We start from the raw sequence: 16,734 nt of genomic DNA, 5'->3' as shown, positions 1-16,734 counted from the left end.
TTCCTTCTATTTTTCCAGCTCTATGGAGCACATGTTGCTTTCCCAGATTTCTTCCGCCCTTCCGCAGCCGAGTGGTGGAAGAGAGAAATCCTGGAGTACTACAACAATACCAACAATCCCGAGAACAGTGTCAAGTTCGATGGCCTGTGGACTGTAAGTGTAGAAATCCATCTGACTTCTGGATTGTTTTTCTCTGCCAGACATTGGTGGAGAGGGACACAATTCCCAGCATCTCTTGCTGCAGCTCAGACGTTTCTGGTGTTAAATTCCCATGAAATAGAGTTTGGACTGGATGATCTTGGAGGCCTTTTCCATTAATGATTCTGTGATAAGTAAAATAAAAACATAGGGACACCTTCCACTAGCCCAGGTTGCTCCAAGCTCCGTCCAACCTGGCCTTGGACACTTCCAGGGATGGGGCAGCCACAGCTTCTCTGGGTAACCTGTGCCAGGGCCTCACCGCCCTCACAGGGAAGGATTCCTTCCCAATATCCCATCTATCCCTGCCCTCCTTCAGATCAAGGCCATTCCCCTTGTCCTGTCACTCCATGCCGCTGTGAAAAGTCCCTCTCCAGCCTCCCTGTAATCCCCCTTCACGGAACATGAAAAATCAGACTAAACCTGCAGCTGCAGGGTCTCCTGAGGAATTCTACAACGCTCTTCTTTGTAATTCAGGGTGAAATGGGTTCTGCAGGCTTTAAACCAATACAATGGGGTTTTGCTTTTTGGTTTTTAGGACATGAATGAACCAGCAACTTTTTATAATGGTGCCCTTGATGGCTGCAGAGACGATCTCCTAAACAACCCACCCTACATGCCCCGTAAGTCTGATCTCTCCTTAAATCAGTTTTAGGCTGTTCTGTTACCACATAATTTCATACCTCTTACATGGGGTGCAAAAGCCTAAATAAAGATGGGAATATAAACCACAGCCCCTCACTGAAGGTGGCCCTTTATTTCTGAGATTCTGGGCAGCTGTTTCAGCGGGAGCAGCAACCGTGTGGCACTTCTTAAAAATAAAGTTATTTTCAGCTCCTCGCCTGAATATGGATTTTGATACCTGTTTAATATCTAAGTGCTTTGCTTGAGGCACGGCACAGAATGTAGCTCTGTGTTTTGCAGTTTTCTCAGATGAATAATGCAATTAATTAAAAATTTAGAAAATATCCGTGTGTCTCCTCTAATTACCATTTATCTGTGCAGTCAAATGCTTGAAATGCTTTGCTTTCTTAGCTTGGTTTCACTGAAGAACTGGTATAAAGTAGTACTAATTAGGAATTATTTATCAATGGTTTATTAGCATACTCTTGTTGCTTACTGTTGTATTCCATTTTTATGAATAGTTTCTCAGGAATTTTCAGGAAATTAATAGTCAGACACAGACCACACCCCCACCAAACCCATTTTTCTGTTTGTATGGGTGTTATGATGATGTTTACAAAGATTTGGAATATTTTCTGATATATTTTGTTTACTCTTTGAGCTTCCTCAGTAAGAACATCTGTAAGTGCACTATTAAAACATTTACAGACCCAGATGCCTACATAGGAATACTGGAAATATTCCATTTTGGAAATGCTATTTTTATAATTACAAATGAATAAATAACTAAATGCCTGATAGAGATTGAAAACCTAATAGATTATGAAAATTAAGAAAAAAACCCAACATTATTGCACGCTTATTATTAACAAACAATAAATCTTTTTCTTCCTTTTCCACAAGATTTGGGATTCAGGTCAGAAGGATTAATTGTCAAAACTCCATGCATGGAAGGTGTACAGTATCTCCCAGATGGGACTGCAGTCAGACACTTCGATGTCCACAGCCTTTACGGGTGGTCACAGGCAAGACCTACCTTAGAGTAAGTGGACCTTGCACGTTTCCTGCTGTCCCCAAAATATGTTACAAATGAATATTCTGTGCCAACATTCTTATGGCCAAAACTTTTATCAGTTTATTTAAGATGCCCAAGAAATGTTTGTGTAATAATACCTTTGATTTTCTGGTCGGAAGTTGGTTTTATTCCAGTCACCTCACAGGAAGGGTGGGGGAAGCCTGAGCTGCAGCAGAAGGGGAGGTGAGTCTGGGCAGGTCTGACCTGCAGCTTTGCTTCCATGATTTCACTGCAATAAATCCCTTCTGCACTTAGAGCCAGGGAGAAGGGAAAAAACCTACCCCTAGCTCGCAGAGCTGCCACTGCATCCCTGGCTGTCTCAGGACAAGCAGGCAGAGACTTTATTTTGAGTTTAGCAGCTTTAAAATCACTGACCCTGAGCAGGCACGATTTACAAGGTACATTTTAAAGACAGTTCACTCAAGTCTGGTACTAAAGAAACTTATTTTTCACCTGGCTGGGGAGGAATTCTTGGTATATCCTTTCTGAGGGCTTCATCCATATCAATGTTCTGCTGGGCAAGCTGCACTGCTGACCTGCATTATGAAGTAAGGTAGCCACAGTGCTATTGCTGAGATACTTTAATTTGGATGGAATTACTCTCCATCAAGTGTTTCCTTGCCCCAGCACATGTGGAGACACCAAGAGGTGTCTGTTCTGAGGACTCCCCAGGGTGATGCTCTGCATTGCAAACAAGAGCAGGAGACCCACCAACTCGGGTGTTCTTTCCCAGAGCAGAGCACAGAACAGGGTTTGGATCAGCTGTGGGGAACAGCAATTGCTCAATGATAGACTCACATAATTACTGTAATTAAAATAGAACATACTTATTGTCTCTAGGTTTTGCTGTGATTCCCTGGTTTATTCCTAGGGCTGATGCTGATTTTCCCTTACATTTTAAATCCAGTGAGGAAAAATGAAGACAGTTTTTCAGTCCTGTTAATTTAAGAAGGGCTCACTTATGTTCTCTAAAACAAATCAAGAATGAGTGAAAAGGTGGAACAGTGACTTTTAAAATGCAAAGTGTGTGCATAAAGCTTTACTTTCAAGCATTTATTTTCCCAGTTCTAAGGCAATATCTGTTCCTCTGAACAGTCCCCCAGCCTGCTTTAGATAAGGTCTGATCTAATGATAATGTCTCTGTGCTTTTTCATTTACAATTCCAGGAGTAAGCAAGGAACAGTGTTTCTCTATAAGTCTAAATGACCTTAAAGCCCTTGGTAACTTTGATATTACCATAAAGAAAGAAAATATCAAGGCTACTGGAATTTGTGACTGAGTGGATGTTCTATTTGGCAGCAGACCAGGGCTGAGCTGCCAGTCAAGGCAGGAGTGAAACTGCTGACAGGACAGGAAGGAATGTCTGATCCCTCTGCTGTCAGCCCAGTCCCATGGGATTTGGGCATTGCAAGGGATGTGGAGGGTTGAGCCCTGGCTGGGTTCCAGGTGCCCACCAAAGCTGTTCATCACTGCTCTCCTCAACTAGACAGAGGAGGGAAAGTACAAGGAAGGGCTTGTGCATTGTGATAAGGACAGGAGAGATCACTCACCAGTTACTGCCATGGGCAAAGCAACTGGTTGTGGAAATTAGTTTACTTTACAACCAATGCAATCAGAGAGTGTTTATTTAAAACCAATTCTTCATTCCCCCGTCCTCACTTCTTCCCAGGCACAATTCATTCCCTGTTTTCTCTACCTCCTCACCACAAGGGGTGGAGGAGGACAAGGAACAGGGGTTGCAGTCAGTTCATCACACGTTGTCTCTGCTGCTCTTTCCTCCTCAGCAGAAGGTCTCTTCTCTCTCTTCCCCTGCTGCAGTGTGTGTTCCTCTCTCCATGGATCCACAGGTTCCTGCCAGGACCCTGCTCCAGTGCAGGCATCCCATGGGATCACAACCTCCTTTGGGCATCCTCCTACTCTGGCATGGGGTCCTCCCTGGGCTGAGGATGGATCTCTGTTCCCCCATGGACCTCCCTGGGCTGAGGGGGGATCTCTGCTCCCCCATGGACCTCCCTGGGCTGAGGGTGGATCTCTGCTCCCCCATGGACCTCCCTGGGCTGAGGGGGGATCTCTGCTCCCCCGTGGACCTCCCTGGGCTGCAGGGGCACAGCTGCCTCACCGTGGGCTTCCCCACAGAATCTCAGGGGAAGCTCAGCTCCAGCACCACCTTCTCCTCTGACCTTGGGGTCTGAAGGGCTGTTGATTCCACATATTCTCCTCTCTCTGGCTCCAGTTGCTGTTGGGAGCAATGTTTTCCCCTTCTTATACCTGTTATCTCAGCTCTATCCACCATTGCTGGTGGGCTTGGCCAGTGGCAGATCCCTCTTGGATCCACTTGGCATTGGCTCCATCAGACAGACACAGGGAAACTTTGGGAAGTTTCTCACTGAAGTCACCCCACAGCCCCCAAAACCTTGTTGTGCCACCCCAAAGGGTAGACAACAGTTTGACAGTAAGAGGAATATTGCCATCATTTCTGTGTTTTAAGTATGGATGGAAATGTAGTGAAATATTTCCTTCTCTTTTGAGAAGCACCTTAAGAGAAATCACTGCAATAAATTACACAGCTCATGCAGATATTCTTACACTGGAAATTTATTGAAAATGTTATCTGCAAAATATATACTTTGATACATACATATATATATATATTTCAGTCCCCATTTTATTCTGTGGCAGTAACTGAAGTGAGTACTTTGGAAACTGAAGAAATATTGCAATAATAATTTATTTTAATGCTAAAGTATCCAAACAGAAAGATTTCTTTTTTCACACAAAACTCATAAAACACTGTAACTTAAAAGTGAGCGTTTTTTTTATGCACCCAGGTGTCATTTTGGTTCTCTATCCATTAGACACAGAAACTTCGGGATGTTGCCCTGATGCTGTTCTTTTGTAATGAGGTTTTTGCAGAGCCAGAGCCCTCATTAGTGAATACAGGAACTGTTTGGGGGTAAATTCAGGCTTTCTGACATGAATAATTACTTTTCATGGATAGAGCTTTGGCTGAGTCCTGGAGCAGAGATCTCCAGGAGCTCCAGGACTGAGTCAGCAGAACACTCAGGTCGTGCCCATCCTCGAGCAGTTCTACATGTGACGTAAACTGTGTTTACTTTGGAACTTTTAGCTGCCCTTTCCAAAGCATTGTTGACACAGCCCCTCACTATGACTGTATAACCCCAGATATTTCATTTCAGGGGCCTTCAGGTAACAAAACCCATGGAATATTTCTCATGTAACTCATTCTCTGTCTCTTTTCAACGGCAGGGCTTTGCATGAGGCCACCCAGGAGCGCGGGATCGTGATCACCCGTTCCACCTACCCCAGCAGCGGGAGGTGGGCAGGGCACTGGCTGGGGGACAACACGGCAGCCTGGGACCAGCTCGGCACATCCATCGTTGGTACGTGCCAGGGGAAACATCTGTGCTCGTGGAATCACTCAGTCACAAGGGTTTGGGTTGGAAGGGACCTCAGTCATCTCATTCCGTGGGCAGAGACACCTTCCACTAGACCAGGCTGCTCCAAGCCCCGGCCAGCCCGGCCTTGCTTCTCCTTCACCTGCTTGCTTTTAGTATTCATGGGATTTTGGCTGAAAAAGCACTTTAGTTCAGGTATCAGAATCTGTGTTCTCTTCTTTCTTCCTTTTTTTTCTTCTTCCTTTTTTTTCTTCTTCCTTTTTTTTCTTCTTCCTTTTTTTTCTTCTTCCTTTTTTTTCTTCTTCCTTTTTTTTCTTCTTCCTTTTTTCTTCTTCCTTTTTTTTCTTCTTCCTTTTTTTTCTTCTTCCTTTTTTTTCTTCTTCCTTTTTTTTCTTCTTCCTTTTTTTTCTTTTCCTTTTTTTCTTTTTCCTTTTTTTCTTTTTCCTTTTTTTCTTTTTCCTTTTTTCTTTTTCCTTTCTTTTCTTTTTCCTTTTTTTCTTTTTCCTTTTTTTCTTTTTCCTTTCTTTTCCTCTTCCTTTCTTTTCCTCTTCCTTTCTTTTCCTCTTCCTTTCTTTTCCTCTTCCTTTCTTTTCCTCTTCCTTTCTTTTCCTCTTCCTCTCTTTTCCTCTTCCTCTCTTTTCCTCTTCCTCTCTTTTCCTCTTCCTCTCTTTTCCTCTTCCTCTCTTTTCCTCTTCCTCTCTTTTCCTCTTCCTCTCTTTTCCTCTTCCTCTCTTTTCCTCTTCCTCTCTTTTCCTCTTCCTCTCTTTTCCTCTTCCTCTCTTTTCCTCTTCCTCTCTTTTCCTCTTCCTCCTTTTTTTCCTTCTTCCTTCCTTCCTTCCTTCTACCACAGGAGGTCTTTTATACCCACCACTTTCATGTCCTGTGTCCTGCCCCTCATTTTTTTTGTTTCCTCCTGACCAATAACGTCCCATCTCTTTCTGTAGCAGAAAAACCTGACATGTTAGAGGAATCACAGGGCCTGTATTTGTTTTTATTCTCTGCTCATTCAGCATTGCAATATGTATTATCTATGCAACCACTGGAAAAAAAAACCCAGCCAGTAATGTCATTTTATTTTTCTTTTCAGGGATGATGGACTTCAGTCTCTTTGGAATATCTTATGTAAGCTAACAAGTTATTAACTTATATTCAATTACCCTGATGCTGTACATGATATTATAGTATTCCAATCGGATCATTCTAAATATTTCAGACAGGAGCTGATATCTGTGGCTTCTTCAGAGACTCAGAGTATGAGCTGTGTCTTCGCTGGACGCAGCTGGGTGCATTTTATCCATATTCCAGGAATCACAATGAGAAAGGAACAAGGGTGAGATGCAACTTTTTAATGGTTGTTAACAGCACCACACATGCAAAGAGCTGCCAAACAATGCAAAAGGTAGCCTGGCTCAAAAAAAAAACGAAAAAAAAAGTACATTCCAATGAAATGGACAAGAAAAGAACATATTTGGCTTTTTATAAAATAAAAATTGTCATTATTTATATACTTGCTTTCCTGTAAACCTTCCCCTTACCTGGGAGGTTTGATGCCCACAGAGGGGCTGCTCTGGGACTGGGATCACTGGAAAGAAGCCCATTCTAATTTTGCTTGGACTAAACCAAACTCCTGCATATTTTCCCCTCTGTGCCATTTGGATTTGAATGTGCTACACCAAGACTAAAATAGAGCTTTGATGGCAAACACACTTCGAGGAGCAAAACTGACCCTGGTGCTCTCAGCCCTAATTGCCCATAATTACCCAACAAATGAGAAAATGGAGCAGTGTAATAAGATGCTGGAGTAAGACTCGGAAATGTCTGTGCTTTGCACATTTGCCACCATCAGATATTGTATTTCTGCTCAAAGGAAAGGGAAATAATTGCCTAAATGTAGATCTGTGCTGGCTAAGGACTAGGGTGGAGAAAGCTGTAAAACAAGATAACTGGGAAAAGAAAAAGAAGTGGAAACAGCACTTCTATTCCAGTTAAAGCTTGAGGTCTAGGAGAGCAGAGCTATTTATATGGAATGTATCTAATGGATTAAAGTCTCCTTTTCAAACCTCCTGGGCTTTATCTCGCAGTGACCCACCTTTGGATAGGCCTGTTAAAGCTTTAAAAATGCAGCTTCAGGGTTATCATGTTGCTCCCAGTCTTCCCCAATCTGCCAAGGTATTGTTCCCTACATTTAATAAAGACTGGAAGTGCTCCCTGCCATCAGTGCTTTGTGCTTGGTGTCCCCTTGCAAGTCCAGAGAGCTGCCCTGTGGAAAAGAGGGATGATAAATTCTGTGCACTGGGATGTGTCCCACCCTGGGGACATTTTGCATTAAACATTCTTTATAGTATTTCCCCGAGCTTCCCTCTTAGGGCTGACAGTGATTCCTACAGTTTTTAGCATCACTTACTCCATATTTAAGAAAAAATAAACGAAAGTGCTTGCGTTTGTTGGAGAAATATCCTTGGATTTATCTTGCTCCGTTGATACTTTTTTTTCAGCTGTTCCCAACAGAAAATCCAGCTTCACTAACAATGGTCTCCTCTCTTCCAGAGGCAAGATCCTGCTGCCTGGAATGCAACATTTGCAGAGGCTGCCAAGAAGGTGCTGAATGTCAGATACACCCTGTTACCTTATCTCTACACACTAATGCATGATGCCCATGCCAACGGCAGCACTGTGGTCCGTCCTGTATTGCACGAGTAAGTGCAACTCCTCTGCTCTCCTTATCAGGAATTCCCATTAAAACTTCCTCAGTGGAGACCCCTCTAAGTTTTCTCTTCATTGCAGCATTTTCCCCTTCATTAAAAAAACAAGTCTTGGCTGAGGAACACTGAGTTGTTTGCATGGGATGATCTGATTTTTCCAAAGCAACTGTCTAAGAAAACAGCGGCACAAATTAGAAAGTGGTTCCCATGATTATTATTGCACATGCCAGGCAGGCACAACAGACCTTCAGAGTTTTATTGTCTAAATCCACTGAAAAGTAAAAGCAAAGAAATGGAAAAAAAAATAAAGCTAAGTACTAGCATTTCAATAATGAGTCTCACATTAGGATCTTTATGCATTCCTGGCAACCATTAATTAATCTGTGCATTATTAATGCTAAAATAAAGATGAGGAAACGGTAGATAGTAGGAAGAGTAGGTTCAATGGCTGACAAAAATGTCTTAAAGAAGGAAACCTTGGAAAAATTCACCTCTCAATGTCTAATTCTGACAGGTTTGTGAACGACAGAACAACCTGGGACATACATGAGCAGTTCCTCTGGGGGCCTGCCCTGCTCATCACCCCTGTGTTGCAACAGGTAGGTTGATTTTAAGCACTTATGAAAATATTAAAGCTTCACTTTTTGATTTAAGGTGCCTAAAACTCGTGTGTTTAATTCCAGAGTGCTTCAACAGTGACGGGTTACTTGCCCCGTGCCCGCTGGTATGATTACTACACTGTAAGTCACTTAAAAACTATATTTTATGTCTTCTTCCCAGTGCTGAGGGTGGTGGGGAGGTGGGAACACTCTTCTGCTTAATTTGCATTTAACATAAGTTCCTAGAAATATAAAATCTACTTAGCTGATTAAAAATAAATCCTTGATTCCTGTATAATAACTTGCCCAGGGTTAGGGTAAGTTAAAAACTGAAATAATACCTTTAATTTAGATCCCAGTTGACTTTTTTAACCTTCAAATTATACACAGAATGTCTTTGTAATGGAATCCTGGAATATAGAAAGACAAAGCAGGTTTAGCTGCATCATCTTTCCTGGAAAATAATAAAAGATTTGGTCATAGGAAGAGCAGGGATCAAACTTCATTAATCACAGGTTTGGATTTCACCTGACTGGCCCCTTTGGTTCAGCTGCTGCACCTCCAGTCAAGTCTTTCATAGAGCCAAAATTTCAGAGTTCCTTTTAAAAGCATTAGTAGTTACTCCTGCAGTAACAACTACTAATTAATCTGTCTAGAAAAACATTATCATTTCATTCTAAAAACAAACAAACAAACAAACAAAAAACTCAACCACCTGTAAAACTTTTTAACTTTTTTGTACATAGGATGAGTATGTTGGCTTTGGGGGAGGACAATACCAAGTTTTCTCAGCTCCTTTGGATCATATCAACCTGCATATCCGAGGTGGACACATCCTTCCTTGGCAAAATCCTGCCAGGACAACTTTTTACAGGTAAGATCAACCCAAAATTTTTAAATTTGTTTTTTTTTTTCTCTTGGCTTTTCTCCTTGAAATTTGATAACATGGGGCTTGGGAAGATGGTTACGGGAGGTGAATTGGGTGATGTACAGTATCCCTTTACAAACTCTAACATCAGAGAAATATGAAATGTGATCTGCTGAGGAAATGGAGGGGAAATTGTTGTGTTTTCCACAGCCGGCAAAACGCGATGGGACTCACGGTGGCACTGGATGACAGTCTGTTTGCAGAAGGACACCTTTACTGGGATGATGGGGTTACAATTGGTAGGTCTGGTGCTTCTTGCCTTCATAAAACTCTTTTTATTTTTTTTTTTTTATTTTTTTTTTTTTTTTGCTGTGAGAATGGTCAAATACTGCAACGGGTTGCCCAGAGAGGCTGTGGAGCCTCCACCCTTGGAGATGTTCAAAACCCAAAGTAAAACAGACAGAACAAAACCCGAGGATGAGAAGTGAGGAGACATGAAACAAACTCTGCAGTGGTGTGGGGTGTTGGAGGAGAAGCTTTAGGAGCAGGGGGAAATGATGGACTCTGGACAAAGCCATCACATTTCTGGAGGACATACCTGAACCTGCCTTCAGAGGCAAAACTGAAATTAAACCGTTATAGAAACGTGATTTTTCCTGATGTATTCCACATAATGCTACGATTTACAGAATTAATATGTTGTATAAATGAAATTGTGCCCTGGGCCTAAGGCAGCAAAGATTCATCCTCAAACCTATGGGAGCCATAACCAGAGATTATGTGGGAGCTTTAACTAATTTCCTCGACACCACTAAATTTCGGACAAGAGATATTTAAATATCATTTGTCCTTTCCATCCAGAGAGCATTACCCCTCTAATAACAATAAGCTGTCACCCAAAATTAATGTAAGGAATGCAGAAAATGGAGCTGTTTTGCATGATGATGTGGAGGGAAGTTTGCAGGATGCTGTTGGTGCATCCTGAGGGGCTTCACAACACCCAACATTCCTGTCAGCACTGGAATTCAGAAATGATGGCCACGCTTATGGAAGTCTGATGACAAAATGAATTCACTCAGGTTACAAAGGTGCATCTCAGCAGGTGCCTCTGATCTGTTTTCAGTAGTCAGGAGAGGCAGGAACCTCATTCCAGTGATTCTCAGCACTACTCCGAGTGCCTTTAAGGCTGAATAACAGGAGTGGTAAAATATACAACAACAATTTCAAAGATGTATCAGCCTTTATCCTGGTTGTGTGTCACATGGAATTGGACAGGGAATAGAGGTGGGTGTGGGAAATGAATCTTCAGTGAGAAAGAAACGTCTTTCTCCTTCTAGTCTAAACACCCCTGATCTTCCTAATGCTCTTTCATTTCTTTTTTAAATATGTATCTTACCTCTAAAATGTTCTTTTGGCCTCATTTAAACAGCACACATTAAATCCTGAAAGTATTTGCTATCTAATATATCTTCTGGAAATGCACAACTTCTCTTTATTTGCATATAGATACATATAGTTGTGTGTAATATATGGACACAATTCTTGAACTGAAATTTTGATAATGTGTTAAATAAGGAGGATAGAAAATACATTTTATTTTATTGTTTCTTTCTAACAGATGCATATGAAAACGGTCAATATCTGCTGACATCATTCACTGCTAATCAGGTAAGTCACATCAGCTCACATTTTTTTGAATAATCACTTCAGGTGATTATTATTGTATTTTAACTATGGGTATTTTAATTTGGATCTTTATAGTGTCTATATATCCCCCCCAACATTAAATTGTGCTCATAATTGAATAAATTACAAGTGATATGATTAAACTGTGCTGAGAATGAATTTAGGAATGATTCTGAAGTTATAAATTATAGTGTTTTGTTAAGTAGGCTGTACATTTATGGCATTGTCAGATTTCAATTTTTATCATGTGATTAACTGAAATAAAATTAGACTCTAATTATATGGACTTTTGGTTTTAAAGAAATGCTCTTTCTATTGTAGTAGAAAACACACTTTCTTATTTCATTAGTGTTCCAGGGTGTCAGAATGTCTTCTAATTTTATCCACACTGTTCTCCCTTCTCATTTAATTCTATCTTTGTCAAATAAAAGGGTGTTAATCGCTCAGGAAGAGAAGTTTGTTTTGCTAATACTCAGTATTTGCAGCTGTAAGGAGATTAAAAAGTAAATGCACCTTTCCCTTTTTTTTACAAAAACTTGGTAAGGAAAAGCTTAATTAAAAAGGTCTTGAATCAACCAAGAATGAAAACCACTCACAGGAAAAGTAATTCTAAGCACTAAATATGCAGAATTGTGTCACAGCACATTTGCATGGGATCTGGGCACATCCTAAAGGAATTGTGTGCCCGGAGTGTACTTAAAATCACAGTGACTGGGAATGAGAGGGGACCTGGGAGTGCTGAGGGGCTGATAGGAGTGCAGGAGCTGTTCTGGGAGGGCACAAAGCAGGGAGAGCAGAGCCTGGAGCAGCTCTCTCAGAAGCTGGAAGTGCAGGAGGGGTTTGTCCTGCAGCACTTGCTGCCCAGGGCAGGGGTTAAAAGTTTTGTGTTGCTTCACATCATTCAGCTGAGTGGCAATTAAAGGCACAGCAGAGCCCAGGATTTGGCCAGGTTTATCAATGTGAAGAAAACTGAAGGGTTCAGCATTTGAAAAATAAATAATACTACACAGGTATTAGAAAAACAAAGTTTAAAAAGTTGGCAGTGAGAACAGCAAATGAAAAGCTCAAGTGGACTGCATAAAATCATAAATTGGTTTGGGTTGTAAGGGAGCTTAAAGCTCAGCCAGTCCCAACCCCTGCCATGGGCAGGGACACCTTCCACTAGCCCAGGTTGCTCCAACCTGGCCTGGGACACTTCCAGGGATGGAGCAGCCACAGCTTCTCTAGACTTGTACCATCTAATCACAGTCTCTGATTTTGTTTTTTTCCTTTTCTTTTCAGAACGTTTTAGATATCAGGGTTTTGCATGGTGGCTACACTGACCCAAATAACTTAAATTTTACTGACATTAAAGTCCTGGGGGTGCCCAGCAGTGTCACTCAGGTGACTGTGTTGCAGAACAGTGGGACAATCCAATCACCTCATGCCTCGAATTACAACAGCACCAAGCAGGTGAGATGATGTTTGCAGGGTGATGCCACCTTCACACCTGCATTTGTGCTCCTAAACCTTTGGAGATTCAGCTGGAATACCAGATTTGAAATACATTTCAGCAAGATACATAATCTACCATCAGATAATGGATATAGGAACTACTGGGTGTGGTAGAGCCCTTAAGTACAAAAATTCCTGTTGAGGAACCCAAACCACTTCCGGAGGTGGAAAAGTGGTGGATTTTGGTCTATGCTTGGTTTCCACTCTTCACAATACCTTTACTTGCAACCTGTGAGATTTGAGGGAAGGAAAAGCATCTCCAGGTGTTTTCAGAGTCTCTACACAACCCTGTTATTGTCAGTCTTGTCTGACAGCAGTTCCATTTCCCAGCCCTGTTTGCCTCTCACTATTTCTTGTTCTGTCAGGTCCCATTTCAGCTGTAGACATTCCTACACATAGATGGCAAATCCCACTTCTTCTGAAGTTACTGACAAACCTTCCACCAGCTTCAGAGCACTGGGGTTTCCATCTCCATGGGTTGTGCCTGTCCAGGACATCATCTTCTCTTGCCTTCCCAGACAATAAAATCCAACACTTCTGAAGGCAGCTGAAAGCAATTGTTTAACTGTTGTTATTTGAGATGCCACTTCTATGGAGCATCTTCCAAATACGAACAGAACTGCTGAGATGTTCAGTCTTTCTGGTTTTCTGACAGAGGGAGAGTTACTGGGATTTTCCTCCCCTTCCTTTAAAATTCAGCATTCTGTTAAGACTTAGTTCTTCCTCTCTTTCAGTGGAAAGCCAGAGCTATAGAAGTGTTGTACAGAACCAACCCAAAACAAAACAACAAAAAAAAGAGAGCTAAAAATGCAAAAGAGAATGGAAGTGTTTTGTTCTGCCGTTGACTTTTGGATGGAAAAAAATTCCACATGCACGGTTGAATTACAGCACGTTCCAAGTTTTGCTGCCTTTCAAAAATTCCTTTATTTTAAAAATAAAAGGAACCTCAGTTCTAAAAGAGCCTCTGAATGAAGGAAGGGATCAGAGCACCACGGTCAGACTCCTAATTCTGTGCTGCTTAAAGTCTGTTTATAGTGATACAAACACAAAAGCAAAGGAAGAGGAATAAATCATAGTTTAAAACAAGAAGCCAGTATCTCTGTGGAACACAGAAAACGCTGTGGATGTTCAGGGCAAAGTTACTAATTGTCCATTTTGTCTGTTTTATTCCCAGCTCCTGACAATCAGTGGGCTTGAGCTGAAATTAGGCCAGAACTACACCCTGCAATGGAACTGAAATGCCTGTAAAACAACATTGACCACAACGCTGAATCTTCTCATGTTTTGAAACTCTCTTTCAATTTTTCAATTTTCAAAGCAGCTTTTTTTTTCATCTTAGAATACTTTTTTACTATAAAAACACACCAGTACAGTCAGTTCATATTCAGGTATTCTGTGTGTTGAAGGCTGAGCTCAGTGTCTCCCTAGGAAGCAAAATCTGTATTTTAAACACTGTGGCTCTTCAGACTAACTTAATCTTTCAAAACTGAGAACTGAAGGTAAAACTCTGTGTTTTCTCATGGAGTAGAATTGTGGCCAGTTTCCTGAATCCCAGACTTTGTAAAAAACACACAGTTGATGTTACCTCTGCGTGGATTTGGGGCCATAACTATATTTAACTTTAACTGTAATTATACCTATGCAAGCCACTGCTATGGAGAAGTATTTAAGACCAGATAAAGCAAATGTTTTCAGATTACTGATTTAGCACAAAGCAATGTTTCAAGTTGTTGATCTATAAAATACGAAGATATTTGCAAAAGACATTTGAAGTTGGCGTTTTTTGTATGCTTTTTTTAGCCAGATATTTTGGTTTCTTGGTGTTTTGACCTGAAGCTGTAAAATTAAACCTGAAGTTTCAAGGTTAACTCATGAATGTTTATCTCTGAGTGTTTATCTCACTGAAGGGAACATTGTTGTGTGTTTACTATAACAGCAATTCATGTTAAAGACTCTTTGTATCCCAAGAGTGCAGAAGATCTAAAGAGACTGGTAAAGCACGTTTACAATTAAATCAGATGGGAACAAACTGCTGTCAGAGGTCATATTAAGTTGTAATGACTGTGACATTCATTTAAATGATTATTTTTTGCCTCAAAATTTTGTGGTAAAACAGCTCAGTAGCCAAGATCTTACAGGTGGATCCCTAAAACTTTGGCTTTCCAGTTGCTCCAGCTTCGACATGGAAAGGATTTGGGTAACTTGGCCGTGTAGAGTAACTGCACTTAAAAGCTTATTGTGGTTATGCAGATCCCTCCAAGGCCAGGGTGAATTTTTGGATGACTTCCCACCCAATATCTTCGTCCTCTGTTAGGAAAGCTCTGCTTTTGGTAGGAAAGAGAGGAAAAAAACAGAAAAAAAAAGCAAAACTGGGATTTCATTTCACTTGTTTTCCTTCTTTAATATCAAGACTCTTGAACCTCTCTGCAGCCTCCTGCTCATTCAGTAGTTTCTCTTTGTATTTTATCTGATTCTGTAGTTTGGACTCGAAGATCTTGGAGGCCTTTTGCAACCCAAATGGTTCTGTGATTTATGTGGCTGTAGCAACGTGTGGTATTCCAGCCTAATTACCTTTCCCATGCTTGGAAAGCGGAAGATCCAAGAATCCTTCAATAGACTGAAAAGGAGGAAAAGCTTGGAAAGAGTTGGGAGTTTTCTTTCTAACAGCCACCCCAGGATGAGCACTATGGAGGTGGCAGCTCTAAATCACACCCTTGCCAGGTGAGGAGCTGGAGGATGTTCCAGAGGAATGTCCTGTAATAACCAGAGGGTGACTCACCTTGAACACATTCTGACTCCAACCCTACAGAAAAAAATAATAAAACTCCAGCATCTCCAGGATGTTTTTGTGTCAGGATGCAGCTCTCTAGCTGCAGGGTTAATTCCTGATATCACTCCTATATGAGAAGGAGACAGAAAACTGCAGCTTTCCGCAAGAAATTTTTATAGCTGCAAAAATAGACGATTTTATAAATATCTCTGGGGTTTGTGGACTAAATGCTCCCATTTTTTTTTGCCTTTTGGAAGATGGTGTTCTGTGACTGCCCTTCCTCCTGTCTCAAGTTGTGGCTGAAGGATATCAGCAGCGAGCTGTTCACTCCCAGATCTCCTCCCTTGCCTTAGATCTTCCTCCATGGAACTATTGCAATTTGACAGCAGCTCCTTCCCTGCCCAAGAGAAGTGCCCACATGTGCCAGCTGAGAGGAAAACCACCACTAATTGGTGTGGGGAGGAGACAGGGAAGAACCAGCGCACATGTGCCTTCAGTGTCACTCCAAAGCGTTCCCAAATTATGCATTTACTCTGAAGGCCTCATCTTGGGCACAGTTGTAGGAGTGAGTGGATGGGGTGGAGCAGATATTGTTGTGTTGAAGAGACACTGACGGCCCCGAAACTACAGTTCCACTGATGTAAAAGATAAAACCACGTCACACTTGGCTGTGCCTGTTTTAATGAAGCTGCCACACTTGTGCAGTTAATTGAGTTTTTTCTTTGGAGCCTGGAAGTAGCAGCTGGATGGAAACATCTGGCAACACAGCAGGAGCATGGGCTGGGCTGTGACAAGAGAGTGGTGGTGTCACCTCAGGGGATGGCACAGGGAGGGGGGAAGGCTTCAAATGTCCTCACTGATCCAGCACGAGGAGCTCACCTCCACCTCCCCTTCAGGAGGAGGAGCCTCTCCCTTTCCCCTTTTCCCCCTTAGTTTCCCATTCCTCTTTCCCTTTCCTTTCCCTCTTTCCCCTTTTCCCCCTTTTTTGCCCTTCCCATTTTCCTCTTTTCCCCTTCCCTTTCCCCTTCCCTTTCCCCTTTTCACCTTTTCCCTTTTTGTCTTTATTTTCCCCTTTCCCTTCAAATCCCTTCCCTTCAAAACCCTTTTGTGGTTTTCTTTAGCTAAACCAGGACGGTTTTGATAAGTAATGAAGAGTTTGGAAGTTCCTTTTTCCACTTCCAGAAAATACCAACATCCTATGTTTCTGAGGAGTAAGTGAGGCTTGATGATGTTTTCACTATCAGTAATACCAATATTTTGCAATAGGAATTTTTGAATCCTGATTGCAGCTGAAATGTTAAA

At 41.7% G+C, this 16,734-nt stretch overlaps 1 protein-coding gene across 1 annotated transcript in view; it reads left to right on the top strand.

Moving 5' to 3' along the window:
• Positions 1 to 14,524, top strand: part of SI (sucrase-isomaltase) — a 41,648-nt gene extending 27,124 nt beyond the window's left edge. The window contains exons 34-47 of the mRNA XM_029962330.1: positions 19 to 153; positions 737 to 821; positions 1,726 to 1,864; positions 5,165 to 5,298; positions 6,401 to 6,435; positions 6,527 to 6,643; positions 7,861 to 8,009; positions 8,530 to 8,614; positions 8,699 to 8,755; positions 9,361 to 9,488; positions 9,693 to 9,781; positions 11,101 to 11,150; positions 12,450 to 12,620; positions 13,837 to 14,524. Of these exons, the coding sequence (XP_029818190.1) occupies positions 19 to 153; positions 737 to 821; positions 1,726 to 1,864; positions 5,165 to 5,298; positions 6,401 to 6,435; positions 6,527 to 6,643; positions 7,861 to 8,009; positions 8,530 to 8,614; positions 8,699 to 8,755; positions 9,361 to 9,488; positions 9,693 to 9,781; positions 11,101 to 11,150; positions 12,450 to 12,620; positions 13,837 to 13,899 (1,437 nt within the window). The 3' untranslated portion in view covers positions 13,900 to 14,524. The remainder of the gene's footprint in view (positions 1 to 18; positions 154 to 736; positions 822 to 1,725; positions 1,865 to 5,164; positions 5,299 to 6,400; positions 6,436 to 6,526; positions 6,644 to 7,860; positions 8,010 to 8,529; positions 8,615 to 8,698; positions 8,756 to 9,360; positions 9,489 to 9,692; positions 9,782 to 11,100; positions 11,151 to 12,449; positions 12,621 to 13,836) is intronic.
• Positions 14,525 to 16,734: the final 2,210 nt, after the last annotated feature.

The sequence above is a fragment of the Manacus vitellinus genome, unplaced genomic scaffold (assembly GCF_001715985.3).
Source record: "Manacus vitellinus isolate BGI_N305 unplaced genomic scaffold, ASM171598v3 scaffold_45_pilon, whole genome shotgun sequence".
NCBI classification, from domain to species: domain Eukaryota; kingdom Metazoa; phylum Chordata; class Aves; order Passeriformes; family Pipridae; genus Manacus; species Manacus vitellinus.
The sequence above is the reverse complement of the archived record's forward strand: the minus strand, read 5'-3'. Positions and strand labels throughout refer to the sequence as shown.